General features: G+C 34.2%; 2 protein-coding genes across 9 annotated transcripts in view; one reads left to right on the top strand and one right to left on the bottom strand.

Moving 5' to 3' along the window:
- The window catches only part of LOC309660004 (putative protein ARB2BP), a 302,775-nt gene that overhangs the window by 147,999 nt on the left and 129,691 nt on the right, over positions 1–25,085 (top strand). The window lies entirely within an intron of this gene.
- Positions 1–25,085, bottom strand: part of SENP7 (SUMO specific peptidase 7) — a 156,622-nt gene that overhangs the window by 13,357 nt on the left and 118,180 nt on the right. For 7 of the 8 annotated variants that reach the window (XM_082460340.1, XM_082460345.1, XM_082460346.1 and 4 more), the window contains 8 exons: positions 24,559–24,898; positions 23,571–23,728; positions 19,853–19,999; positions 15,587–15,620; positions 7,939–8,118; positions 6,485–6,747; positions 4,653–4,786; positions 3,122–3,238 (listed from right to left, as the gene is read on the bottom strand). In XM_082460340.1, the coding sequence (XP_082316466.1) occupies positions 3,122–3,238; positions 4,653–4,786; positions 6,485–6,747; positions 7,939–8,118; positions 15,587–15,620; positions 19,853–19,999; positions 23,571–23,728; positions 24,559–24,898 (1,373 nt within the window). The remainder of the gene's footprint in view (positions 1–3,121; positions 3,239–4,652; positions 4,787–6,484; positions 6,748–7,938; positions 8,119–15,586; positions 15,621–19,852; positions 20,000–23,570; positions 23,729–24,558; positions 24,899–25,085) is intronic. The other variant, XM_082460341.1, reaches the window with a different exon arrangement.

The following is a 25,085-nucleotide window of genomic DNA, read 5'->3' as shown; positions in this document are numbered from 1 at the left end:
ACACAACTTGAATTTTTTTTAATGTGGTTAAGTGGAGGGTATACTATGTGGAAGGCGACACAAAGAATGCTTTTGGTGTGCTGCAAGTGTTCTTTACCTTAATCTGAATGGTGATAACATGGGTACACACACATGTGAACATTCATGAGCTATACACTTAAAATTTGTGCACTTTCCTATTTGAAAGTTATTCATCAATATTAAAAATTAATAGAAAGTAGTTTAAAAAATAAAGTAGAATCCCCTGTGAAAAGAAGTCAAAGAGTCAGAGATACAGGCAGTTCAGTGAAAAGGAAGTATAGAAAAATACTCTTGGAACTGAATTTGAAATAAAATTTTATTAGTTAATTCCAATAAAACATATCAAAATTAACATCAAAGATGATCCAATTCATCTCACAAAATATAAATTTGACACTATTTAGGGATACAAAAATAAGTAAGATATAAGATGCCCAACCTTTAGAAGGAAAATAATCATAATGCTACCCAATAACTTTAAAATAAGGCAAAATACTATATGAACCATAAAAGAGATACAAATAAGGTATTATGAGAGTTAATAATATCTGTTTAAAATCAGGAAAAGTTTTCAAGAAGATAACCCTTGTGAGGAACCTTGATAGAGGAATAAAATTTCAACAGGTTAAGATAAAAAGCATATTCCACGAAGCAAGAGTAACACGGCATTAAGGCAAAAGAGTGAATAAGGATGGGCTTTGTTTAGTAAACTGTTTATAATTCAGTTTTGCTGGACTATGTAATAGGTGCAGGGTTATAAGTAGATGGCAGAAAAGACAAATTAGTGTCATATTATCAAGCCACTCAAATGCCTGACTGTGTTGGAACTCATTTTGACAGGTAGTAAGAAATTAATAAAAGTTTCTAGTGAGAATTGCATTCATGGAGTAAAGAATAATAATGGTGGTAATAATATACTTAACAGATAGGAAAACAGAGACAAAGGATATAAGGAGACTGTTTTAAAAGAACAACAATTTAGGTAAGATAAGTAGTACTAAAAAGATCATGATGACAGAAGAGAATAAACAAATTTGAGAGACCAAATCTACTACTCAGGCAACTGAGTATGTAGAGAAGGAAGGGAGGGTGAAGAGTCAATGATAATGAAAACTTTACTCCCAGCCAAGATGGAATAATAGGGATCAGATTTACACTCCTATTTGAAACAAGCAAAAAATCAGACAAAACACATGAAACAATAGTTTTCAAAACACTGGACATCAGGCAACATAGAACAGTGACCCTTGAGAAACGGTGAGCTCCGTAATTGCCTCAGCTTACTGCCTTGTTAAGTTTCCAAGCTGCAGCACAGAAAGGAATAACCCAGGTGGAACACGGCAGATTCCCTGGGTTGAGGAGATGCTGAGAGTCAGGAGAGACTAAGGCAGCGAGAGTTTGCAAATCAGAATATTGGAAAAGAAAAAGCACTATAGACAGAGAACTCCAGACATCTGCAGAGAGTCCTCCTCAAGAATTTAGCAGAACATTGATCACTGCATGTACGTAAGGAAAATACCTAAGACTGGGGAAAGAACTATCTGAAAAAAGTAGAGGGAATGGTACCCAGCATTCACGCAGGTTGTGGGAATACTGCCTGCTGCTACCAGCCAGGCTGGAAAACCTCATAATTCATGAAGCACTGAGTAGAGTATTCAGAAGGGTCTTTCCTCATAGTGGGGATTAATTTGTTGGTCTCGCTTAACAAACCTTAAAAAGCAAGATCCTTAAAAGCATCAAACTGTTTCCAAATAATCTGTCTCAAAACACAATTCAAGAATATTTATAGGAATATACTAGCACCCAGTAAAAAAATCACCAGACATGCAAAGAAGAAGAAGAAAAAAAAAATACCACTCATAATGAAGAGAAAAATCAGTCAATTGAAACCAACCCAGGACTGACAAGGACGCTAGAATAAGTCGAAAAAGACATTAAAACAGTTGTTATATAATAATTATATTCCATATGTTCAAAAAGTTAGAGACATGAAAGATATAAAAAAGACCCAAACAGAACTTCTAGAGATTAAATCTACAATGTCCAAGATGAAGAGTAGATAATAACGTGAGATTTTTGAGCCTATCCTTAGTAGAATAAGGATAGCACTATTAGTAAAACAATAGGGCTGAAATAATATGATAACAATAAATTGGTTTGGGAAGGGTCAGTGAAATAATTAGGAGACATCTTGAAATGTTAGAAATGTAGGTATAGGGATAGAGTACAAAATGAGGGCTAGAGACAAATTACCGCTGCATGAAAGTTTCTTTCTTACACATTCCTTCAGCTTGGCTATATAAAACGTTGAAAACTATTTTTAATGGAATAGTGACATGGATTTTTAAAATGACAGTTAACTTTTACAGCGCTTAAAGACACAATAGAGAACTACAGAGTTGTTTCTTTCTGGTTCCCAAAGTGATCTGTAATTATATAAGTACTTCCTTCACTATAATAATACTATAGTCCAAGAAGTATCAATCAGGGACTTCCCTGGTGGCGCAGTGCTTAAGAATCCGCCTGCCAATGCAGGGGACATGGGTTCGAGCCCTGGTCCGGGAAGATCCCATATGCCACGGAGCAACTAAGCCCATGCGCCACAACTACTGAGCCTGTGTTCTAGAGCCTGTGAGCCACAACTCCCGAGCCTGCGTGCCACAACTACTGAAGCCAACGCGCCTAGACCCCGTGCTCTGCAACAAGAGAAGCCACCGCAATGAGAAGTCCGCACACTGCAACGACGAGTAGCCCCCGTTTGCCACAACTAGAGAAAGCCCATGCGCAGCGACAAAGACCCAACACAGCCAAAAATAAATAAATAAAATCTAAAAAGAAGTATCAATCAATAGCAAGCAAAAACAAAAACAAACAAAACAAAACAACAGTAACTCTTCTGAAGTATGTAGTATCTATGGGAAGTAAAGGAATGAAACTGAATTAGTCAACACCAGAAAACTTTGGTAGACAAAAATTTTCAAACCTGAAATTTTGACAGGTTATTTTTAGCTAGAGTTAAAATACTTCAGAGATAAAGATATTTAATATTCACATCAAAACCTGTAAAACAAATGACAAGATCATTTATCATTGTACTTACTTAAGGTAGAAATCAATGATTACATCATTAAGAAACTCTCCTTCTTCTAAGCACTCCAGATCTTCATTAGTTACTCCTAAACCCCCTTTAGTAGGTGGTGGAGGATATACAATCAACCTTAAAAAGTAAAAATAAAATTAAAATATATTAATATTGAAAACTCTAGTGTCAAAGGGATTTGTTATATGGGACAATAATGGGGCAGTAGTATTCAATAACTAAAATGTGTAGGGTAAAAAATATTTGACATGATACAAGCAATTATATTTCCCTTCCTTTGTTTTCACAAGCTACTAATAGTACTCTCACTGAGTATCTTTTCATTTCCAATCCTTCCCATGTGGGCTAGTCTCAGTATTTGTCTAATCAATAGGTTATCTCACAGTCAATTACAATACCATTGAGGATGTCTCTCTTCTGTATAATTTTTAACTTTCAACAAACTGAAGTAATAAACCATAGAAGATTCTCCTACGCTCCAGTTTCCAATGCTAAGTTTGAATCCCCAAGACTAAAACCTAAAAGAGTCAACAGTCAAAAACAATGCTCTCCTACTGGTGGCTAGTCTACACCAGCAGCTGGACAATGAAGAATTACCATGGGAGCTTAGGAGGCAAGTTTCCCAAAAAAAAGTGCTTACGATGCATAACTTAAAGAGAATATAAAGGATATAAATAGAGTACAACCAGAAAGAAATGGAAAACAAAATGACAACTAATTAGGCATTTTTCCTTTGGCACCCTCTCTTAAAGCTCAGAAAATAAGAGCAGTTGTGAGTTCTGACTATAATCTTGGAACAGACAGGGTGGTACTCAATGCACAAATATAGTCAATAATAAGGTATACTATGTACTTGTTGAACTAGAAAGAGTCAAGAAGATAAGAATCATCTGCAGTTGATTTAATCTTGGTAACCATGGCACCTAAATCAAATAACACAGGAAAATTTTAAGTGCTAAAATGAAAGTTACTATTTTATTGGCTATTTCCCTATCCTGTGCTTTCCTTTTTTTTTTTTTTTTTTTTAACAGAGAAAAGGAATCGTGTAGAGGAATAGAAATCACTCTCAAGTGCACAGTCTCCCTTATGCTGCCTTACCACCATGAGAAGACATATAAAAGACGAAATACGAACAAAGAAGTAACTTCTGAAAGGGAAGTTCTGATAAAGTACCCTAAATTGAGGCACACATTAATAAGCAATTTCACTTTTCCTATTATATATTCAGATACGGAATATATAATCTTAAAAACCATACACTTCTATTCAAATATTTTCAATAAATGCTTTAATCTTACCACATTTGACATCTTGGCTACCATTTGTCTTATTAACATAAAACTAAATGAAATGGCATTGATTGTTTTCTTAATAATTTTTTTAACTTTTTAATAATTATTTCTATTATTAACTGTCAGCAAGAAAGTAAAACTCAAAACATTTAAAAAGGAAAAGTACTTAAAATCAGCAATGTGAATGAAAACTACTAATTTGCCCACCTATTACAAACGGGATATGACACAGTACATACTTCTGAACAGGTCCAGTGTGCCTGACTTCTCGCCATTCTTCATCTGGATTCGATGTAATAGAAAGTGAGTAGCAACCACTACTTTGCTTCTGCAGTAAGGTGTAAGTAGGCTTGGCTGTATCCGTATTTGAGGGCTGACAGAAAATGGCAAAGAAAAAGGTCTTATACGTGCATAAACACGTATTAACTCTCAAAAGGACAAAGTCAAAAGTTAGACTGGTAAGAGAAAATGTGACTAAAAGAAATATTGATACATACCAATGAGTTATATATATACTCTTAGAATTTCTATAAAGATATAACTAAATCAAAATAATACTTTGTATCAAAAGATACTATACAATGGTCAAAGTTTAACCTGAAGTGTTACTTACAGGTCTGGCTTTATAATTAACTTAGGAATCTGAAAACAGTGTTCACTTTGTTCAAAATGAACAAAAGAGGTGATAAATAGTAGGAAAAAATTTAAACAAGAGACTGAAAAGAGTTTATAAGAACATAAATTGATATTTTATTATTAAATGGAAAACTATGATACAAATTTGTATATACAATGTAATTACCAGGCAAAATTTTTACATTATGCTAAAGACAGTGAAGTCTTACATCTTGACTTCCACTAATGTGGCTTTCTACAGACCTTTAAAAAAAACAGATTAGCCCCAGACCAAACCCACATGAGTGTATGTGTGTGCGTGTGTGCACACGCCCATGTCACAGCAAACTTAATAAACGCTTTTCTTTCTAGAGGTATTTGGCAGTGATACATAAGCCACATGTATATTAGCAACCTCCTATAAAAATAAACACAGCATTTTAAAACTTACCATTAATTGTTTCAAGATAATTTTAGACTTATATTGATAAAAGAATTGCAGAAAACAAATAAGCCTCTCACAGACCCCCCTAATATTAACATCTTTTTAAACCACAGTACAATTATTAAAACTAAGAAATTAATGTTGGTATGATACTATAAACTAAACTACAAACTTTATTCTGATTTTACTAGTTTTTCCACTAACAAATTTCTTTTGTTTCAGGATGCTACAATTCCTCAATCTTTCCTTGTCTTTCATGACCTTGATATTTTTTAAGACTGTTGGTCAGTTACTTTGTAACTGGGTTTGTCTGATTTTTCTCACAATTAGACTGAGGTTATACAATATTGAGAAGAACAACACAGAAATGATGTACTCTTCTCCGTGCATGATGTGACAGGTACATTAGGTCAATATATCTTATTACTGGTAATGTTAACTTCGATCACTTGGGTTAAGGTGATGTCTGCAATGTTTCTCCACTGTAAAGTTACTACAGTGGAGAAAAAAAAGTTACTTCCTTTTTGTAATTAATTAATATTTGGGGTGAGAGATTGATATTGTGCACATATCCTGTTTTACCTTAAGTTTTCATCCATTAAATTTAGCATCTCTCCGTGGACCTTACCTGCAACAATCATAACTATGATTTTTCTAGAGGTGGTTTTATATTTCTCTTATTCCTTTTACATTTATTAATTGCAACACTTTTCTAAGAAAGAATTGTCCCTTACCCACCTTTTTTTATGCTTTCATTCATCCATTCAGTTATTTATTTGTACCAATATAGATTAATTGGTATTATATCTTATTTTTTAATAATAATCACAGGCTATCATTACTGATTTTGTTGATCTAACTGTTCTAGCTTTGGCACTGGGAGTTCCTTTAGGTTGGTTCCTGTGCCCTTTTGACAAAACACAGCATTCTGAAATCATGCTCATTTCAAAACAAGAATTTTTATTGAACTGCCTCCCTCCCCCTCACTAATTATATTAATCATATGCTAACCTGAGATATTGATTTCATCTTCATTTCTTCAGCAGTAACAGCAGGAAAAGAACAAGTTGAAGCACAGTAATAATGAATAAAAGAGCTTTCTTTTGAAGAGAGGTTCTGAAATAAAGGAAGTGCCTGAACCCAAGACAACGGATAAGAAAGCTCTAATTCTCCATTGGCTGTACTTATTTCTGTCATAATGTCTTGCAATTTCAATTCTTCTCTCTGTGAAATAGAACTGTGTAGCTCAAGGAAAATGAATTCAGTGGATTTTGCTATGAAAGAAAAAAGATACCAGTTTTTATCAGTAGTGTTATTTTTCAAGGGGATTATAATTAAAATAATTATTAGTAACAGTAAGGTTGGTATACAACTCAACAAACTATTTTGTATGTTAGTTAATAACCCAGGCAAATTAAATCCCAAAACAGGCCATTAGTAACCTATAACCAAAACTCACAATTTTTAGACTCCTACTACATTAGAATACAAACTCCACAATGGTACTGACTGCTGCATCTCCAGTACCTGGCATTTACTAGGTGCTCTTAAATGTTTGTTAATGAATGTATGAATACGTAAATGAATGATGACTAAGCAATTATTTTTCTCTAGCCTTCTTCATATAGCAAATCTACCAATTAAAAAAATTTCCAAACACTTCCTTCAAAATCATTTTCTCTCATCAAATGACATTCTCTCCTCCCATAATGATTATAAATGGCTTGTGTATTTTCCCAACTTCTCTGCTATTTAATCATGAATTTTCCCAATTAATTTGGAAGTAATGAGGACAGCAAAATAAGTAATTTTAAAGACATAAAATTTAGTTCACTACTTAACATCTTTAATGTGCAAGGGAGTAGGAGGGGAAATGGCAGAGAGATTAAAGAGATAAGAAAGAAACTTACTAATTTGATTTACCCAATTCTAAACCAGACTCCTTTAGGAGTTGGAAACTAAACAAAGTTGGGAAATATCTCAAGATACTTACATATTGATAGATAAGTGTTATGGGAGCATCAGAAAAGTATTCAACCCAGTCTTAGAAAAATGATACATAAGTAAATAAGCTGATTTATCTTTTTTAGAAACTATAGAAAATGTTGAAGATAAAGACTTCTGTATTTTATTTGACTTTGCCACTGATTAGTTCTGTCACCGTTCATTATGAAATAAGGGCAAGAAACGCTTAAGACAGGTAGCCAAGGATGTCAAGTGACTAAAAGATAAGGTAGTCCTTTTATTTTAGAAGATAATTTTAATTGGTTGAGTAAAATTATAAGGAGAAATTAAATGAATAAAATATCTTACATAATATCAAGGGATAAATTATTTTGAATTCAATGAACTTAATTTCAATTCAGTGAAATAATTACATTCTACTAAATTATTTTAGAGGAAAATTACTTTATTTATAGGACTTCTCAGATTATCCTGAAATTTAGATATCTTTTTATACTCACATTGCTGGCTTAATATAGAGTTTTCTAATTGGGTCTGAATCTCTTGAAGATAATCTGAGGAGACCCAAAGAAAGAGGATAGCATGACTTCTTTTACTGTGATCATCATCTTTATTTTTCCATAACCCAAACCGCTTTAAATGTGTAGTATCCACTAGCAATGAAATCTCATGCAGGGACACTGTAATAAATAAAAGATAACAAGGTAATAAATTAATCTATTTAGGAATACACTCCATATGCACTGTATGACTCCTCTTTAACACAATGTATTTTTTAAAAAGAATTATATGCAAGGTTTTTCAAAAATATCATTTCCAGTACATTTCAGTAAACTTGGCTAAAATACCTAAACAGTATTATTACAGTAAAAAAGATCACATAAATTAGAAAGGGCCAAACAATTTTTAAGTGATAATTAAATGTAGGAATTTAGCCTCTCACACTATATGATCTCAGACTATCTTATCAATGCAGAAAACTAAGCATAGTATAACTGAAAAAACTATGTAATTCTATCTTGGTTAATACTATCAACCAAGACTGCAAATGCTATCATAAGCCACTTAACCTATTTTTAAGCCTATTTTTCTTCTCCTCAAACATCTGCATTCCACTACACAGACCAGCCATTACCCAAAGATTCCCCAGAGTAAGTAATATGAGCTTCTGAATGGTCTAGGATGAAATTTTTTTGGTGGCGCCACATGGCTTGCGGGATCTCAGTTCCCAGACTAGGGACTGAACCCCGGACCCCCGCATGGCAGTGAAAGCCCAGAATCCTAACACTAGGCCACCAGGGTACTCCTAGGATGACATTTCTTCTAAAATTCTTCTAGGTTCTACTTCTCAAAACTTCTAGGTAATTGCTCTGAATTATCACTCTTTCTCCCTCTCAGCGAGCTAAAAGAATCTCCTCTGAGGACCTTATTTTTTAATTCAAAGAAATATAGAAAACTGGTGTAAAGAAGTCCTGAGGTCATCTGGTCCAACTTAAGAAAACAAGCAGCTGAACTAGGAATACAAATATCGGTTAAGTATAAACCCAAGATGGTTACCTATTTGAAACAAATCTCTTACTACTCCTCCCCCCATGTTTTCCTAGCTCCATGCTACTTAAAATGTAGTCCTCAGCCTGTGACATGAGCATCACCTGGGAGCCAAATGGAAATGCAGAAATCAGGCCCCACACTAGATATACTGAATCAGAATCAGCAGTTTAACAAAAAGAACCCAGGTAATTCATATAAACATTAAAGTTTGAAAAGCAGTTTACAATAAGCATTCAAACTCATTAACTAGTCATCTTAATGTTCCCAAGATAGCCATTCTATTTTTTTTACTTTTTCTTATAAATTAATCCATTTTAAACATTTTCTCTGTATTTCTTTCGTATTTCCTCCTTCCTTCCTCTATTCTTTTCTTTCCTTATTCCATTCTTCCAGGTCTTTTTCTTGTTCCCTTTCTGTATTTCTATTTCTCTTCTGCGCCTGTCCGTATGCATGCCTCCTGACTTCCTCTCTTCCTATCCTGTCATGTCCTATCCTAACCTACCTTCCCTCTTCTTTTACTCTCTGTTTACTGGCTCCTTTTTCTTTTTCTTTTTTTTGATTTGTATGCCTTTTTTTAATTGAAATATAGTTGACATATAATGTTAGTTTCACATTACTACATAATGATTTGGTATTTGCATACATTATAAAATGATTACTATGGTAAGTCTAGTAACCATCTGTCCCCAAAGGTATTACAGTATTACTGACCATACTCCTTACGTTGTACATTACATTCTCATTGCTTATTTATTTTATAAATGGAGGCTTATACCTCTTAATCCCTTTCACTTATTTCACCCAACTCCCCACCACCCTCCTCTATGGCAACCAGCTGCTTGTTCTCTTTATCTTTGAGTCTGCTTCCCTTTTGTTTTTAGATTCCACATACAAGTGAGATAATACTGTATTTGTCTTTGCCTGACTTATTTCACTTAGCATAATACCCTCTAGATCCATCCATGTTGTCACAAATGGCAAGATTTCATTTTTATAATGGTTGAGTAATATTCCATTGTATATATATATATAACACATCTTCATCCATTCATCTATTAGAAGACATTTATGTTGCTTTCACACCTTGGCTATTGTGAACAATGCTGCAATGAACACTGGGGTGCATGTACTTTTTCAAATTACTGTTTTGTTTTCTTTGGGTAAATACCCTGAAGTGAAATTGCTGGATCGCATGGCAGTTCTATTTTTAATTTTTTGACCAACCTCCATACTATTTTCCATAGTGGCTGCATCAATTTACAATCCTAATGTGTGCCAACAGTGGAAGAGGTTTCCCTTTTCTCCACATCCTTTCCGGCACTTGTTATCTACTGTCTTTTTGATGATAGCCATTCTGACCAGTGTGAGGTGGTATCTCACTGACAACTGGCATTTCACTGACAATCAGTGATGTTGAGCATCTTTTCATGTGTCTATTGGTCATCTGTATGTCTCCTTTGGAAAAATGTCTATTTTTTAGACATTTTTAAATGTCTCTGCCCATTTTTTAATAGGGTTGTTTGTATATTTTGGGTATTAACCCCTTATCAGATATATGATTTGCAAATATTTTCTCCCATTTAGTAGGTTGTCTTTTCATTTTGTTAAAGGTTTCCTTTGTTGTGCAGAAGTTTTTTAGTTTGATGTAGTTCTACTTGTTTATTTTTGCTTTTGTTGCCTTTGCTTTTGCTGTCAGATGCAAAAAACTGCCAAGACCAATGTCAACGAGGTTACCCCCTATGTTTTCTTCTAGGAGTTTTATGGTTTCCGGTCATACATTTAAGTCTTTAAACCATTTTGAGTTGATTTCTGTATATAGTAGAGGTAGAGGTCCAGTTTCATTCCTTTGCATGTGGCTGTCCAGCTTTCTCAACACCATTTATTGAAGAAACTATCCTTTCCTTATTGTATATTCTTGGCTCCTTTGTTGAAAATTAATTTACCATATATATGTGGGTTTATTTCTGCGCTCTCAGTTCTGTTCCATTGATCTCTGTGTTTTATGCCTATATCATACTCTTTTGATTACTATAGCTTTGTAATACAATTTGAAATCAGGACGTGTGGTGCCTCCAGTTGTGTTCTTCTCAGGACTGCTTTGGATATTTGGGGTCTTTTGTTGTTCTATACAAATTTTAGGATTTTTTTTTTCTATTTCTGTGAAAGACTCCATTGGAACTTTGATAGGGATTACAGTGAATCTGTAGACCGCTCTGGGTAATATGGACATTTTAACAATATTAATTCTTCCAGTCTATGAACGCTGTAACTCCTCCATTCTGAAAACTGTCAGTGAAACTGGCAGCAAAGACAAACAGATTAAGTTAAAAGTAAAGAGAGAGAACCTTCAGAAAAACTTCTCAGCATTTCTTCCTCATGCAGCTCACAGCCCCAAATAGTTGATACTATTTCTGTGAAATCTAGATAGTTATTACTAATCCAAATGTTCCAAGCTCTTAGTATGAAAGTTAAATATTCTTTAGGAAGACTGCTTTAAAAAGATTCCCTTAAAAAAGCCAGGGGGCATTTAACACCATCACAAGAAAAATTAACCTCATTACCAAATTTTCCCAAAACATTCAGTTTATTCTGTTACAGGGCTATGACAGACACTGAAAGTAGGAGTTGCCTATCATTTTTCCTACCTACTGTTAGGGATTTTAGTAACAGGACCCTAATTTTATGAGGAAGCAAGATACCCACCTCTTAAAAACTCTATTTCCTAGCTTCCTTTGCAAATAGATGTGTGGTCATTTGACTACATTCTAGCTAAGAAAATATAAGCAGAACATTAGGTGGTATGCACACCCAAGAAGACTCCTTAAAAGGGTGGTATGTATTCTTTCTACCATTTTTCCTTTCCTCCTGCTCTCTACCTGGAACATTAAAACATGATGGCTGGACTTCCCTGGTGGCACAGTGGTTAAGAATCCGCCTGCCAATTCAGGGAACATGGGTTCGGTCCCTGGTCTGGGAAGATCCCACATGCCACGGAGCAACTAAGTCTGTGCGCCACAACTACTGAGCCTGCGCTCTACAGCCCACAAGCTACAACTACTGAGCCCGCGTGCCACAACTACCGAAGCCCATGCGCCTAGAGCCTGTGCTCCGCAAAAAGAGAAGCCACCGCAATGAGAAGTCTGCGCACTGCAATGAAGAGGAGCCCCCACTCGCCGCAACTAGAGAAAGCCCGCGCACAGCAACGAAGACCCAACGCAGCCAAAAATAAATAAATGAACAAATTTATTAAAAAAAAACAAACATGATGGCTGGAGTATGAGCAGCCATATGGACCATGAGACAAACTAGAGGATGAAAGTCATGTGTCAGGGATGACAGAGTAAGAAAATGAAAGGAGTCTGGGCCTCTGATGACCAAATAAACACCATTATCAGCCCTGTTCAGTCTACCTCTGGAATTCTTAAATGTGAAGAAAAAATAAACTATTTTCTTTAAGCCACAGCCAAACATAATTAACAGCTAATATAAATATGAATAAATCAATTTTTTCCCACAGCTGCTGCAGAAAAATAAACATTTAGACCCCTAGATTTCCCCACCTACAAAAACCTTTCACATGCATGCCTTGTTTTATTTTTTTATTTATTTATTGGTTGCACCGGATCTTAGTTGCAGCAGGCGGGCTCCTTAGTTGCAGCTCTCCTGCTCCTTAGTTGCGGCGTGTGGGCTCCTTAGTTGCGGCTCACCGGCTCCTTAGCTGCAGCATGAGAACTCTTAGCTGCAGCATGCATGTGGGATCTAGTTCCTTGGCCAGGGATCAAACCCGGGCCCCCTGCATTGGGAGCATGGAGTCTTAATCACTGTGCTACCAGGGAAGTCCCTGCATGCCTTGTTTTAAAAAAAAATTTTTTTTATATGGGAATTTAGCACAGACAGGATTTGAAGAAGCTGACTAATATTTTCCTCTTCCATTATAAAATCGTAAACCCATTACCACCGACAAGAGTATTTTTCCACAATTTTTAATTAAAATCATCTTTTAAAGATCATTTGGAGCTGATTCACTTTGTTATAAAGCAGAAACTAACACACCATTGTAAAGCAATTATACTCCAATAAAGATGTTTAAAAAAAAAAAAAATCATTTGGGAACTTCCCTGGCAGTCCCGTGGTTAAGACTCCACACTTCCAATGCAAGGGGCCTGGGTTAGATCCCTGGTCGGGGAACTAAGATCCCACATGCTGTGCAGTGTGGCCAAAAAAGTATTAAAAAAAAAAAATATATATATATATATATATATATATGTTTATATATATATTCATTTGGGATAGAAAAGCTATAAAGAAAGCAATATTTGAAACAAAGTACAAAATATTAACTATGAAAACCTAAAATATCATTTTTGATGTTTGTTTGTATCATAAGAATTTGAGAGGTAGCTCCATTACAAAGGTCTTTACCTATAGATTTTAGTTAGATGTAGTGGGACTACATCAAACTACAAAGCTTCTACACGGCAAAGCAAATCATCAACAAAATTAAAAGGCAACCTATTCAATGAGAGAAAATATTTGCAAGTCATATATCTGATAAGGGGTTAAAATCCAAAATATATAAGGAACTCATACAACTCAATAGCAAAAAACCCCAAACAATCTGACTGAAAAAAAGGCAGAGACACTGAAAAGACATTTTTCCAAGGAAAACATACAGATGGTCAACAGGTACACAAAAAGGTGGTCAACATTGCTACTCGTCACGGAAATGAAAATCAAAACCACTATGATATACCACCTCACACCTATTAGAATGTATATTATCAAAACGAAAAGAAATAATGAGTATTGGCAAGGATGTGGTAACAAGGGAACTCTTGTGCACTTGTGCACTGTTGGTGGGAATGTAAACTGGTGCAGCCACTATGGAAAACAGAGCGTTCTCAAAAAAATTTTTTTAATGATCCAGCAACTCCACTTCTGGGTATTTATGCAAAGGAAAGGAAAACACTAATTAGAAAAAAAATATATGCACTCCCATGTTAACTGCAGCATTATTCACAATAGCCAAGATATGGAAAAAACCTAAGTGTCCATCAATGGATGAATGAATATGTGATATATATACAATGGAATACTGTTCTGCCAAAAAAAAAAAAAAAGGAACGAAATCTTGCCATTTGCAACAACATGCCTTGAGGGCATTATGCTAAGCGAAATAAGCCAGAGAAAGACAAATACCGTATGACATAACTTATAGGTGGAATCTTTTAAAAAAAAAAAAAAAAAAAGCTCATAGATACAGAGATCAGATTGGTAGTTGCCAGAAGCAGGGGGTGGACGAAATGACAGAAGGGGGTCAAAAGATATAAATTTCCAATTATAAAATAAATAAGCCATGAGGATATAATGTACAGCACATGGTGACTATTGTTAATAATACTGTATTGCATATTTAAGATCTATCGCATAGATCTTAAAAATCCTCATCACACACAAATTTTTGTAACTTTGCATGGGGATGGATGTTAACTTGACTTATTGGGGGAATCATTTTGCAATATATACAAATATCGAATCATAATGTTGTACACCTGAAATTAATATAATGTTGTACATCATTTATACCTCTATTAAAGAAAAAGAAATTGAGAGGTAGCTCTGTTACCCAGGTCTTTATCTACAGATTATAGCACTATCTTTTATGAAATTATTTCCTCTTGAATCACAGGCCTTGGTTTCTTTAAATAGCTAATGTTATATTATTCCACAATAACTTATTAAAATTTCCTAATTAGGAATATCAGTATATTTATTTTTATATATTATATATGCCTTACATATTCTTACTACTTATAGTAGCTTCCTAATCATTAGATTCATTATTATAACATACAGTTGTGGATTCTGTACATGGGTATCTGGGGAGTCCAACTAAAGTTACTTCAATCTCATCTTCAGTCTTGAAGCACAGGTTTCCTCTTCCCCAGTTCATTTCTGAAGTGCTATTTGTATATATTGTTTTTGTTCATTCTTCTCATAATTCATTCTCTAAAGAGACTATTCTCTGTTGCTTATTATTTGTTCTCTTAATGTTATTTATTCTGAAAGGTTTTTATTTGGAAAGAGAATGAGAAACTTGTCTGAGTCTCTACAAATTATAGGTCCATTTTCCAATCCACATTGCCTTACTCAGATAAGAAACAGTATAAAAAAAATCTCTCTTAATCCCTATGCAAAACCATTTTACATGTTTGTGTGCAACACTAAAAATTTTCCTTATACTTCTTTACTTACAGTTTCTATTTTCATCCATTTTTATATATCAAAAATCTTGCTATCAAAACTACTTTTGTTAATCCCAGGAAATTGCCATGAGTCCCTTCATATTACTTGAAGTCATTAAAACAACAGTATAAAAATTGTATATTTTAAGTGTTATAAAACATTTTAACTCCTTCTGAAGCTGCTAAAAAAAGTGTTAAATTGAAACATATTATTAACCTTATTTTTACATAAATTCTACACTGGAAAAAATTATGAAAGACTAATTGCAGAAATATCTCAGAATTTTTGCTGACCAATTATTTTATACTCAAAACTACAGTGAAAAGAGGTCATAAGATAATGATAGCTTACCTTGAAATGGGATCTTAATATACTTTGTCGTGAACTAAAGGAAAAATAAAAAAGCAAAATACGAGTTACCACTCAAGATGTGTTACTATTCAAATTTTTCAAAATTTTTTTCTTTTTTAAACCACAAGTACGTAATCAAAGTCTATACTAAAAGTCTTAAGCCTTTTTCTCAATAAACCAAAAAGATGTTTCACTGTAAAGACTTAGTTTTATGGAAGTTTAAGAACCCTGGGCAAGTAATTTAATTCTCAATATGCTCATTTATAAAAACCAGTAAGACTTTACTTAATATACTTTTCAAAAATGTTTCCTGAATATTTAAAAAAAAATAAGACAAAGTCCAGAAGAAACTGCCAAAAGACCTCACAGGGTGTCACTGACTTTGGTAAATAAATCACAAAGCAGGATTTGATCCTTATCTTTGCTGACATTCCCAGCATTCATTCTTCTTTGTTCCATGTTATAAACTCCCTTCTGACTAAGGATTCAGCAAGGTTCCTGCTCTTTCTGCTCCTTCTGTGACAAGATGCTAAATTTTCTCTAGGTATCTTTATATATCTGACCTCCTTAAGTGTTGGTTTTAAAATAAAGTCTCAAGAGTTGTGGAGTACCTAAATCTTACATGTACCACCTAAAATAGATGTCCTTTGAAGTTTGTCAAATTAATTCATGCCTATTTATTTATTACGTGGTTAGGTTTCTCTTTTGATCAATACATTTATGAAATTGTTGACCAAATCAGGGATACAGTCTGTGAGCACAAAATTGAAAATGGCCTTGGTACATGGGTACCTAAATTAACTACCAACAGAGTTCCAAATAAGTAGCAAACAATGTTTGGTGAAACCACAGATTTAGTAAGACTCCATTTTATTTTATTTTTTTTGCTAATTTAAAAATGATTTCATACTGTAGTTTCACAAATATAAAACTCACATTTCATAGTGTAAGTCAGTCACTTAAGCAAAATTTGAGCAAAAGGACAAATGAGTTAAAAGCTGAGCAAGGGGTTCAAATGTTGCCTCTCTTATCTTTACCACTTACACAAATAGTAAGTAAACTTAGGTAACGTACTGAACCTCTCAGTTTTTGATAAGACCCTTAATCAAGGGGAGCTGTTATCATTAGACACTAGCATCTGATTAAGTATGTTATCTAGCTTGATTTATTCAAATACACCTTATTATTATGTCACCTTCACATAACTGCTATATATATTTGGTGTATATTTCCCCTTGCTAAATCCTTTCAGGCATGTTTCACTGGGTCTTTAATCTCATAAAATATATCTTAGCAATTGTAAGTAACTAGTTATAGAAAATGAATATAAGGAGTGTTTGCTTTTGAGATTTTATAGTCATTACTATGAAATTACAAATTAGAAGTAGTGTATCTATATATCTTTGGCCTCTTTCTACATGATTGTTTCATTCTCCCACCATAAGCACCCTTGTCCTATCAAACCTTTCTGTTTGGCAAGGATCACATACTCATTTACACCTTTTTTGATGACTAAGCCAACATGTAATCTCTCCCAAAGGCAAAGTCCTATTTGCAGCAAAAACTGAATCCCCAGTTAAGAAAATCAGAAAGATGTTTTTGTGGCAATAAGGTAATCCCAAGTTCTCTGAAATCATACAACATCTACTTAAACTTAAAAATAAAGCTGAACGTAAGAGCTATTTTATAGCTTCTTACAACAGCCAGTACAGTTCTTTGAACATAATATACACTTAATAAACATTTTTCCTACTATTAACAAAAGTGAGAGCTAAAAAATTAAATGTGCAGCATTCTCTACACTAAAAAAAGGTAATAATAACTTAAATGTCCCACTATAGGAAAAAAAAAAAAAAAAACGGCTCTAACTTAATGTAAGAGTTTCTCACTACAGGTATTTCTCTGGCTCAGCTAAACTGTAACTGTCATGACAGTGAGAACAATATCTCCAGTGTCCATAACAAAATATAGCAGACACCCATTAAACATCTGGCAAATGACTAACTTTAATTCTCTAATATATTACCCCCCAAAAAAAGAAGTTCTTTAATTTCTAAATTACAGAGCATGATGAACTCTGTCTGAAAAAGAATATATATTCACAGTTTTTTGAAAAACTTGAAAGTTTTAAGACTTTTACCCTTTTCCTGTTTTATATTATTCATTATATTTTTTAATTTTAAAATTGCTTACAATCTCTCCATAGCAACCTACCTGTTTTAATTTTTGCAGAATTCTTCTCAACCTTTCTTCACATGCATATATTTTACCTGCATATATTTACTAAACTACTTTCCTATAATTAGACATTTAAGTTTTTTATTTTAATCATAGTTTAAGTGTTCCAACAGACATGAGACAAATTTTTAAGACCTACTTTATGACATTTATTGAATATTTGCAGTACTTTATTATTTGTAGTAGCAAAATTCTGGGACAACTGAAATGTCCAATGGTCAGGAATTAAGGACAATCCAAATATTCCAAAATAGGTACATGAATTACATTAATTTAATATGATTATGGTGAGCTACAAAACAGTATGTATAATGTTATATCCTTTGGTTTTAAATATATATGTATCTAATATGAAGAATATGGAATGATATACACTGTAGAGTTAATGGTAATTGTCTCTGGATAGTCAAGATTACAGGTGTTCGTTAAATTGTTCCTTTACTCATTTGTAGTTTTTTGTCTGGTTTTGGTTTTTGCCCATAACAAGTCCACTGACCATATAATAGCATAATTAATACATTAATTAATGAAAACCCCTTGCTGAATATTTATATTAAATTCCCCCCCCGGCTTATCAGTTATTGTCACATATTTAGGTTACCCAACATTTTGCCATTACAAAGAACTCAACAGAAAAAAATGGTTAAACCTGAATTTAAAATGAAAAAGCTATAAAATTGGGGGGGAAATTGTGAAAAGTGAACAAAATTCCTTAAAGAAAATAATTGTAAAATCACTCTGGGCATAACAAAATTATTAATATCTGAAAACTAGTGATCAGAGAATACTCATTTTAAACAGAATTGCTGTGGTGCTTTCAATCAAAGCAATTTTAACTATATCACCAGCTACCGTTATTGGTACTTCCCAGAATTTGTACATGTTTACTCTACTGGGATTAGTTAGGTCTTCTCCCTGCATGGTCACCAAGTAAACATCTACTCTGTGTCTTATATCATACGCTCTCCTCTCTATGAAGTCTTCCCTGATTCCTCCAGACAGAGGTACTCACTCCCATATGCACACTTCCTATACATATTTTCATAGTACATTTTACTATAATGTAAATATCTATTTACATTTCTGCCTGTTTCATTAGACTACAAGTTCCTTGAAAGCAGAGATCATATCTTACCATTTTTATATTCCCTGCTTTATCCATAACAGAGTGAAATATTAACAAAACTTCTAGGAAAATACCTGAATTATAATCTGACATAGTCAATTCAATTCAACTAATGTTTAAAAGTGCCTATTTAGGTTTGAGCCATTTATGTAAAGTGTAAAGGGGAGTAAAAGCACGACTCTTCATCACAAGATGCTTAAAGGCTAATGGAGAGGTTTAGGCAAGAATACAAACAAAAACACACAGAATAAATCCTACAACAGATGTACAAACAAAGTGCTGTAAGTACATAGTAAAAGGAGAAGTTAATTATGGCTAGGAAGGAGAAATCAGGAAAAGGTTTTCTGGAAGAGGAAGTATTTCAGATAAGCCTTAAAAGATTTTAACAGGCAGAAAAATAGTGAGAAAATATAGAGAACTGAGCAAAATCCAATATGGCTTTCATATACAAAATGTGAGGAGTTAATACTGAAAGGAAGTGGAAAAATAGAATAGGAACTATTCCTGGAGATCCTTAAATAACAAGTTTGGGAATCTGGAGAACAATTTAAACCATCAAAATGAGATTTCTTCTTTTTGCTATTAACTATACCCTAAAGAAAAATTTACTTTACCATCAAGTAAGTTTTAGAGCCCAAAGAATATCAATGTTACATATGATTTTTTTCATACATAATCCTCATTAGAGTAGTCAGATTACAGATATGATTTTAGGGCATTCCTCTATGGTTTCAAGATTTCACAATTAAAGACATGTTTCAAAATAGGTATAATGACATATTCAAAATGTCCTATATAAAATTAATCTCAATTCTATTTTCATTTGCACTAAAAAAAGAGAAGACAATCTGAAAATGCCTTGTCCAAAAAGCAAAGCTAAAAAAAAAAATTAATATACTTACTGTAACACAACCTTTAGGAGCTCCTTTTACTTTACCAATATAAACAGAAGTAAATATAAAATCCAGTTGTAGATCCATCTCATTACTAGGTATAACACAGGAAATGTTTTCCATGACAGGATTATATGGACATAATTCAGATGAAGCCTAACAAGGAAAAAATTATAAAATGCATATAAACCTAAGTATTATATAAATGCTGACGATGATTTTCAAAGTCAAATACTTCTTTAAATTACTATTAATGAATCTGTGAAGGATTTTACACTGTTCTTACTGTGAAGAAATAGTTATCTAGATTTTTTTCCTTAAAAAGTATATGGTTGGGGCTTCCCTGGTGGCGCAGTGGTTGAGAATCTGCCTGCCAATGCAGGGCACACGGGTTCGAGCCCTGGTCTGGGAAGATCCCACATGCCGCGGAGCAACTAGGCCCGTGAGCCACAATTACTGAGCCTGTGCATCTGGAGCCTGTGCTCCGCAACAAGAGAGGCCGCGATAGTGAGAGGCCCGCGCACCGCGATGAAGAGTGGCCCCCGCTTACCGCAACTAGAGAAAGCCCTCGCACAGAAACGAAGACCCAACACAGCCATAAATAAATAAAAATTTAAAAAAAAAAAAAAAAAAAAAAAAAAAAAGTATATGGTTGGACTTCCCTGGTGGTGCACTGGTTAAGAATCTGCCTGCCAATGCAGGGGACAGGGGTTCAAGCCCTGGTCCAGGAAGATCCCACATGCCGCAGAGCAACTAAGCCCATGTGCCACAACTACTGAGCCCGCGTGCCACAACTACTGAAGCCTACTCGCCTAGAGCCAGTGCTCTGCAACAAGAGAAGCCACCGCAATGAGAAGCCTGCGCACAGCAACGAAGAGTAGCCCCCGCTCGCCGCAACTAGAGAAAGCCAGCGTGCAGCAATGAAGACCCAAAGCAGCCAAAATTAAATAGATTAAATAAATTTTTTTTAAAGTATGTTTACTTTGAGAAAATTACTCTAAAATGCTGACTCCTAAATTAATTCCATAGGCCTAAGTTCCAGAAATACATCCTCCTCTGTATCAAAGCCATTTCAAAGTCAGTATTCTCTAATAGGCTTTATTCATTTTTAACTCAACAGAAATAAATTAAGATTTATATAATGTTTAGTTTAAAATGAGGTTTTAAATACATTATCTCTCTTAATCACCACAACCACCCCATGGGGCAAGTTTTTTTTTTTTCTTTTTGTATTTTATAAGTAGAGTTAATATATGTTTGGATTGGTTAAGTGACCTGCCCATGGTAATGCAGTTAGTAAGAAGCAAAACTAAGACAAATGCAGGTTTCTAACTCCAGGTCAAGGGTTATTTCAAGCACATAAAATTGCTTCCATAAACCAAGACAATGCTCTCAGCTATTGCACTTTTAGTGAGCAATGAAGGAATATAAGTGCCTAAGAACCGTCTGTTACATCAAATCTATATACTTTACTACATGCACTATGGCTGAGGATAGCCAACCAGCTGCCTAAAGCCTCAAAAATCATACCACTTCTGCTCAAAAAATTCACAACTCTGCTTTTAAATTACAATAGACTACCAGGCAGTATCAGCAGCAGCAATTTCCCACCATCTCTTTGGAGTTTTACACTGCTTTCAGATGACTTTTTCCACTCCACATTTGCCTAGCTGTTACACATTATCCCTCTTTAACCTTAACATCACTAATAACCAAATAAATTGCTACTAGAGCAATTATGCATGTGTACTCACTCTCCTCCTACCTCTAGAAAATGTGATTAATCCTCACCTGAAACATGCACATTACTCATTATTTTTAACCCAGCTCACAATGCCATTTACCTGCATAATAGAATTTCTTTATCATTCTCAGCTTTTACTGCTTACTGAACTCTTCTTCTCCCCTAAGTAAAAAAGGGGGAATCTAATCAACTACAGATGGTTCTAATCAGTCAAATAACTGCCTGTGTGTTTTAGGTGATAAAGTGAGAAGATGGATTAGAAAGAATTCCTTATTGGGCCTCACATTTGGTAAAGACTAACTGCCTCTTAAAAATGGTCAATCTATGTTTCTCATAACTTCATTTAAAATTGGAAACAAGGGAGGGTGTGGAGGTTTATTCTGCCTTATAGATTTTGGTAGATCTCTACATTATTTGCTGCTTCGCTGTGATCATATGCTGTCAGTTCCACAAGAGATGTCATTTTCCTTTAACACAGTCATTTCATACTGTATTGTCAATTTATATACTGCCAAAGGAACTGTAATTCATTTAGAATTTTGAATTCATTATCAACACTGTTTTAATTACAAATACAACTAAGCCATCAAGTAGGCTATTGGCCCAACTGGGCAACAACTGTTACATTTTAACAAAAATTCAGAACACAATTCCTGAGGTAATCTCTCTATGGAGTACCAAATGCAACAGAAACACTGGTGAGGTACTTCCCTGGTGGTCCATTGATAAAGAATCCACCTTACAATGCAGGGGACTCAGGTTCGACCCCTGGTCAGGGAACTGAGATCCCACATGCCGCAGGGCAACTAAGCCCGCACGCCACAACTAGTGAGCTCACGAGCCTCAACTAGAGAGCTCACGTGCCGCAAACTACAGAACCCACGCACCCTGTACCCTACTCACCACAATGAGAGAAGAGAAAACCCGCACACCACAACTAGGGAAGCTCACGCGCCGCAATGAAAGATCCCACATGCCTCAATGAAGATGATGCAAATAAGACCCGATGCAGCCAAAAATAAATAAATAAATAATAAATTTTTTTAAAAAAAGAAAGAAACACCCGTGAAACACTAATCAGCCCATCAGACTGTTTTCATGGAACTGACCAAATTCTTCACCACACTCTATAGAATAACAGCCTCTGACATTATTCAAAAACAACCAACAGAAGTTAACCATAATTCTGCACTGGTGGTCAACCGATAATCATTTCTTTAATATAGGATAATCAGAGCTGATAATATGAATGAATACTGACAATAAATAACTTGAACCTTACTTTAGAGCTATATGTATGTCAAAACACCACTGGCTGACATTAAACCAACAGACACTTCCACTTACTGTTTTCTATAAGAGGAAGAGACAAAGCACTTACCAAACTGATAGGTTTGTAACACTGTTCTAAATGCTTTCATATGTCGTTTCACTTAATACTCAAAAAATAATCTTGTGAATTAGGTGTTATTATCCTCATTTAGCATATAAGGAAACTCAGGCTAAGGAAGTTAAGGGACTTGCCCAAATGACAGAGCCAGTATTTGAACATAGATCTGTGTATCTCCAGAAGTCAGGTTCTTTCCTCTATCATGCTGCCTTAATAGCATGTGAGGAAAAGGAATAATTCCAAGTCACCATTGTACTGTAAGACCAGACAAATACTGGAAACTGTTTAATTCTAGAAAATGTTTTGATAAAGTACTTAAATGTCCAATGAGAATCATAAGAGAAGAATAAATATTCAATTCAGAATATTTAGACTGAAAAAATAATGGCCAGAAGAAAAATGGTATTAAGCCTTTCACTTCAAATAAAGACAACTACATACTTCCCTCAAACTAATATGAAAGTTGTCTCAAAATTCAAACTAAGAAAATTCATAATTTTTATATAATATTCTGCTCGACGGAAACAAAAAATAGTCATTAGCCAATAGTGTATATTTCACTGTTAATCTGTGAGAAGACAGAAATAAATTACCCGTACAGATTCACATGTAATCTGTGGTAGTTCTGACATTGCTGGCTCAGAAGTACTCTCACTTTCATTAGAGATGGCATGATCTTGCTTAGGTTGTAATTTAAGAATTTCTGAACTTTTATGTTCAACGGGTCCTTCTTCATCACTGGAAACAACAACTAAAAAGGTAAAATGTATTTTTTAAATGTGTCACAATAATCATATATAAAAAGAGAACTTTGTAATTCGTGCAATATATCTTTCATAAACCCACTGAACTGAATCATCTAACTTTATTCAATTTAGAAACTGGCCTATCATTCATTATCTAATTTATACTAGTCGCATACAATGTTTCCAGGTCAGCGCTATTATTTGGCAGTTACCTGCAACCTTACCTTCTGGAGGACGAAGATATTTAAAAATGGATAGAGCCATGAGGAGAACTTAGGACCAAATTCTAGTTCTAATAATGTATTATGCCATCATTCTAAATTGTACTTTAAATCCTGTTACATTAGTTGCTTTTAGGAGGGGAAAATGGATGGCTAGGAAAAGATGCGGGAGACCAGTCACTGGATATCCTTTAGAACCTTTTTTGTACCATGTGACTGCATCAAATACTGGAAAATTAAAAATCAAAATTAATTAATTAATTAAATCAAAATTAATGACAATAATTAAACAGCACTTAAACACTCTGTACTTCAGCTTAATCAACCAAAATGACAATAATAATGGTCCTTACAGAAACTTATAAAAAACTACTGATGAGATTACAGTACACTAATCTAAAAAAAAATTACTTCTGCTTCCAAGTATTCTATTCCTTACCTAAATCAATATTACAAAATAAATGAAGTCCCAAAACCCCAAGTCTTTTTTTTTCTGAAGTTAATATATTCCACAATGATGTAATAAATAACTTATTGCCTAGCAAAATTTGTTTGAGAGGAGAAAGAAAACAACTAAGTAGAGGAGAGAAAATTATTATCCTCATGTTACTTACTTGGTTCAGCAGAGATAAATGATTGGTTCCCTTCACTATGTTCACTTAAAACAGGTTTTTCTATCGTGTTCAATTCATTCTCATCCTTCTCGACCACAGGACAATTCCCCACAGTATCAGTAGGAATAGAGCTCTCAAAAGTTTTAGTGGTTGAACATTCAGAGGTGATTTGGGGAGCATCACTCAAAGCCAACTCCTGACTACAAAGTGAGGCTAGTTTAGTAAAATCACTTTCTATGGGTTCAAGCATAATTTCTTCAAGCAGCTTTGGGTCCTCCTGATAGTTTTCACTTGACTTTTCCAACTCAGTGGATACTGTTGGGTCATTTTCTTGTTCTTTCTGAACATAAATAAATGCATACAAAAATTAGCATTTTTCAAATTTGGCTAACATAAAGAGTTTTTTTAAGTTTAAATTCCTAAAGAAGAATATAAAAGTAAAAATATTATATCATTTCTATAACTATAGGGGTAGAAACTACTCAATTATACTACATTACTCTTGCCAGTGTCTCTCAAATATGTAG

The sequence above is a fragment of the Balaenoptera physalus genome (assembly GCF_965194825.1).
Source record: "Balaenoptera physalus genome assembly, chromosome: 4".
In the NCBI taxonomy this organism is placed as follows: domain Eukaryota; kingdom Metazoa; phylum Chordata; class Mammalia; order Artiodactyla; family Balaenopteridae; genus Balaenoptera; species Balaenoptera physalus.
Note: the sequence above shows the minus strand (reverse complement) of the source record. Positions and strands in the feature narration are given on the sequence as shown.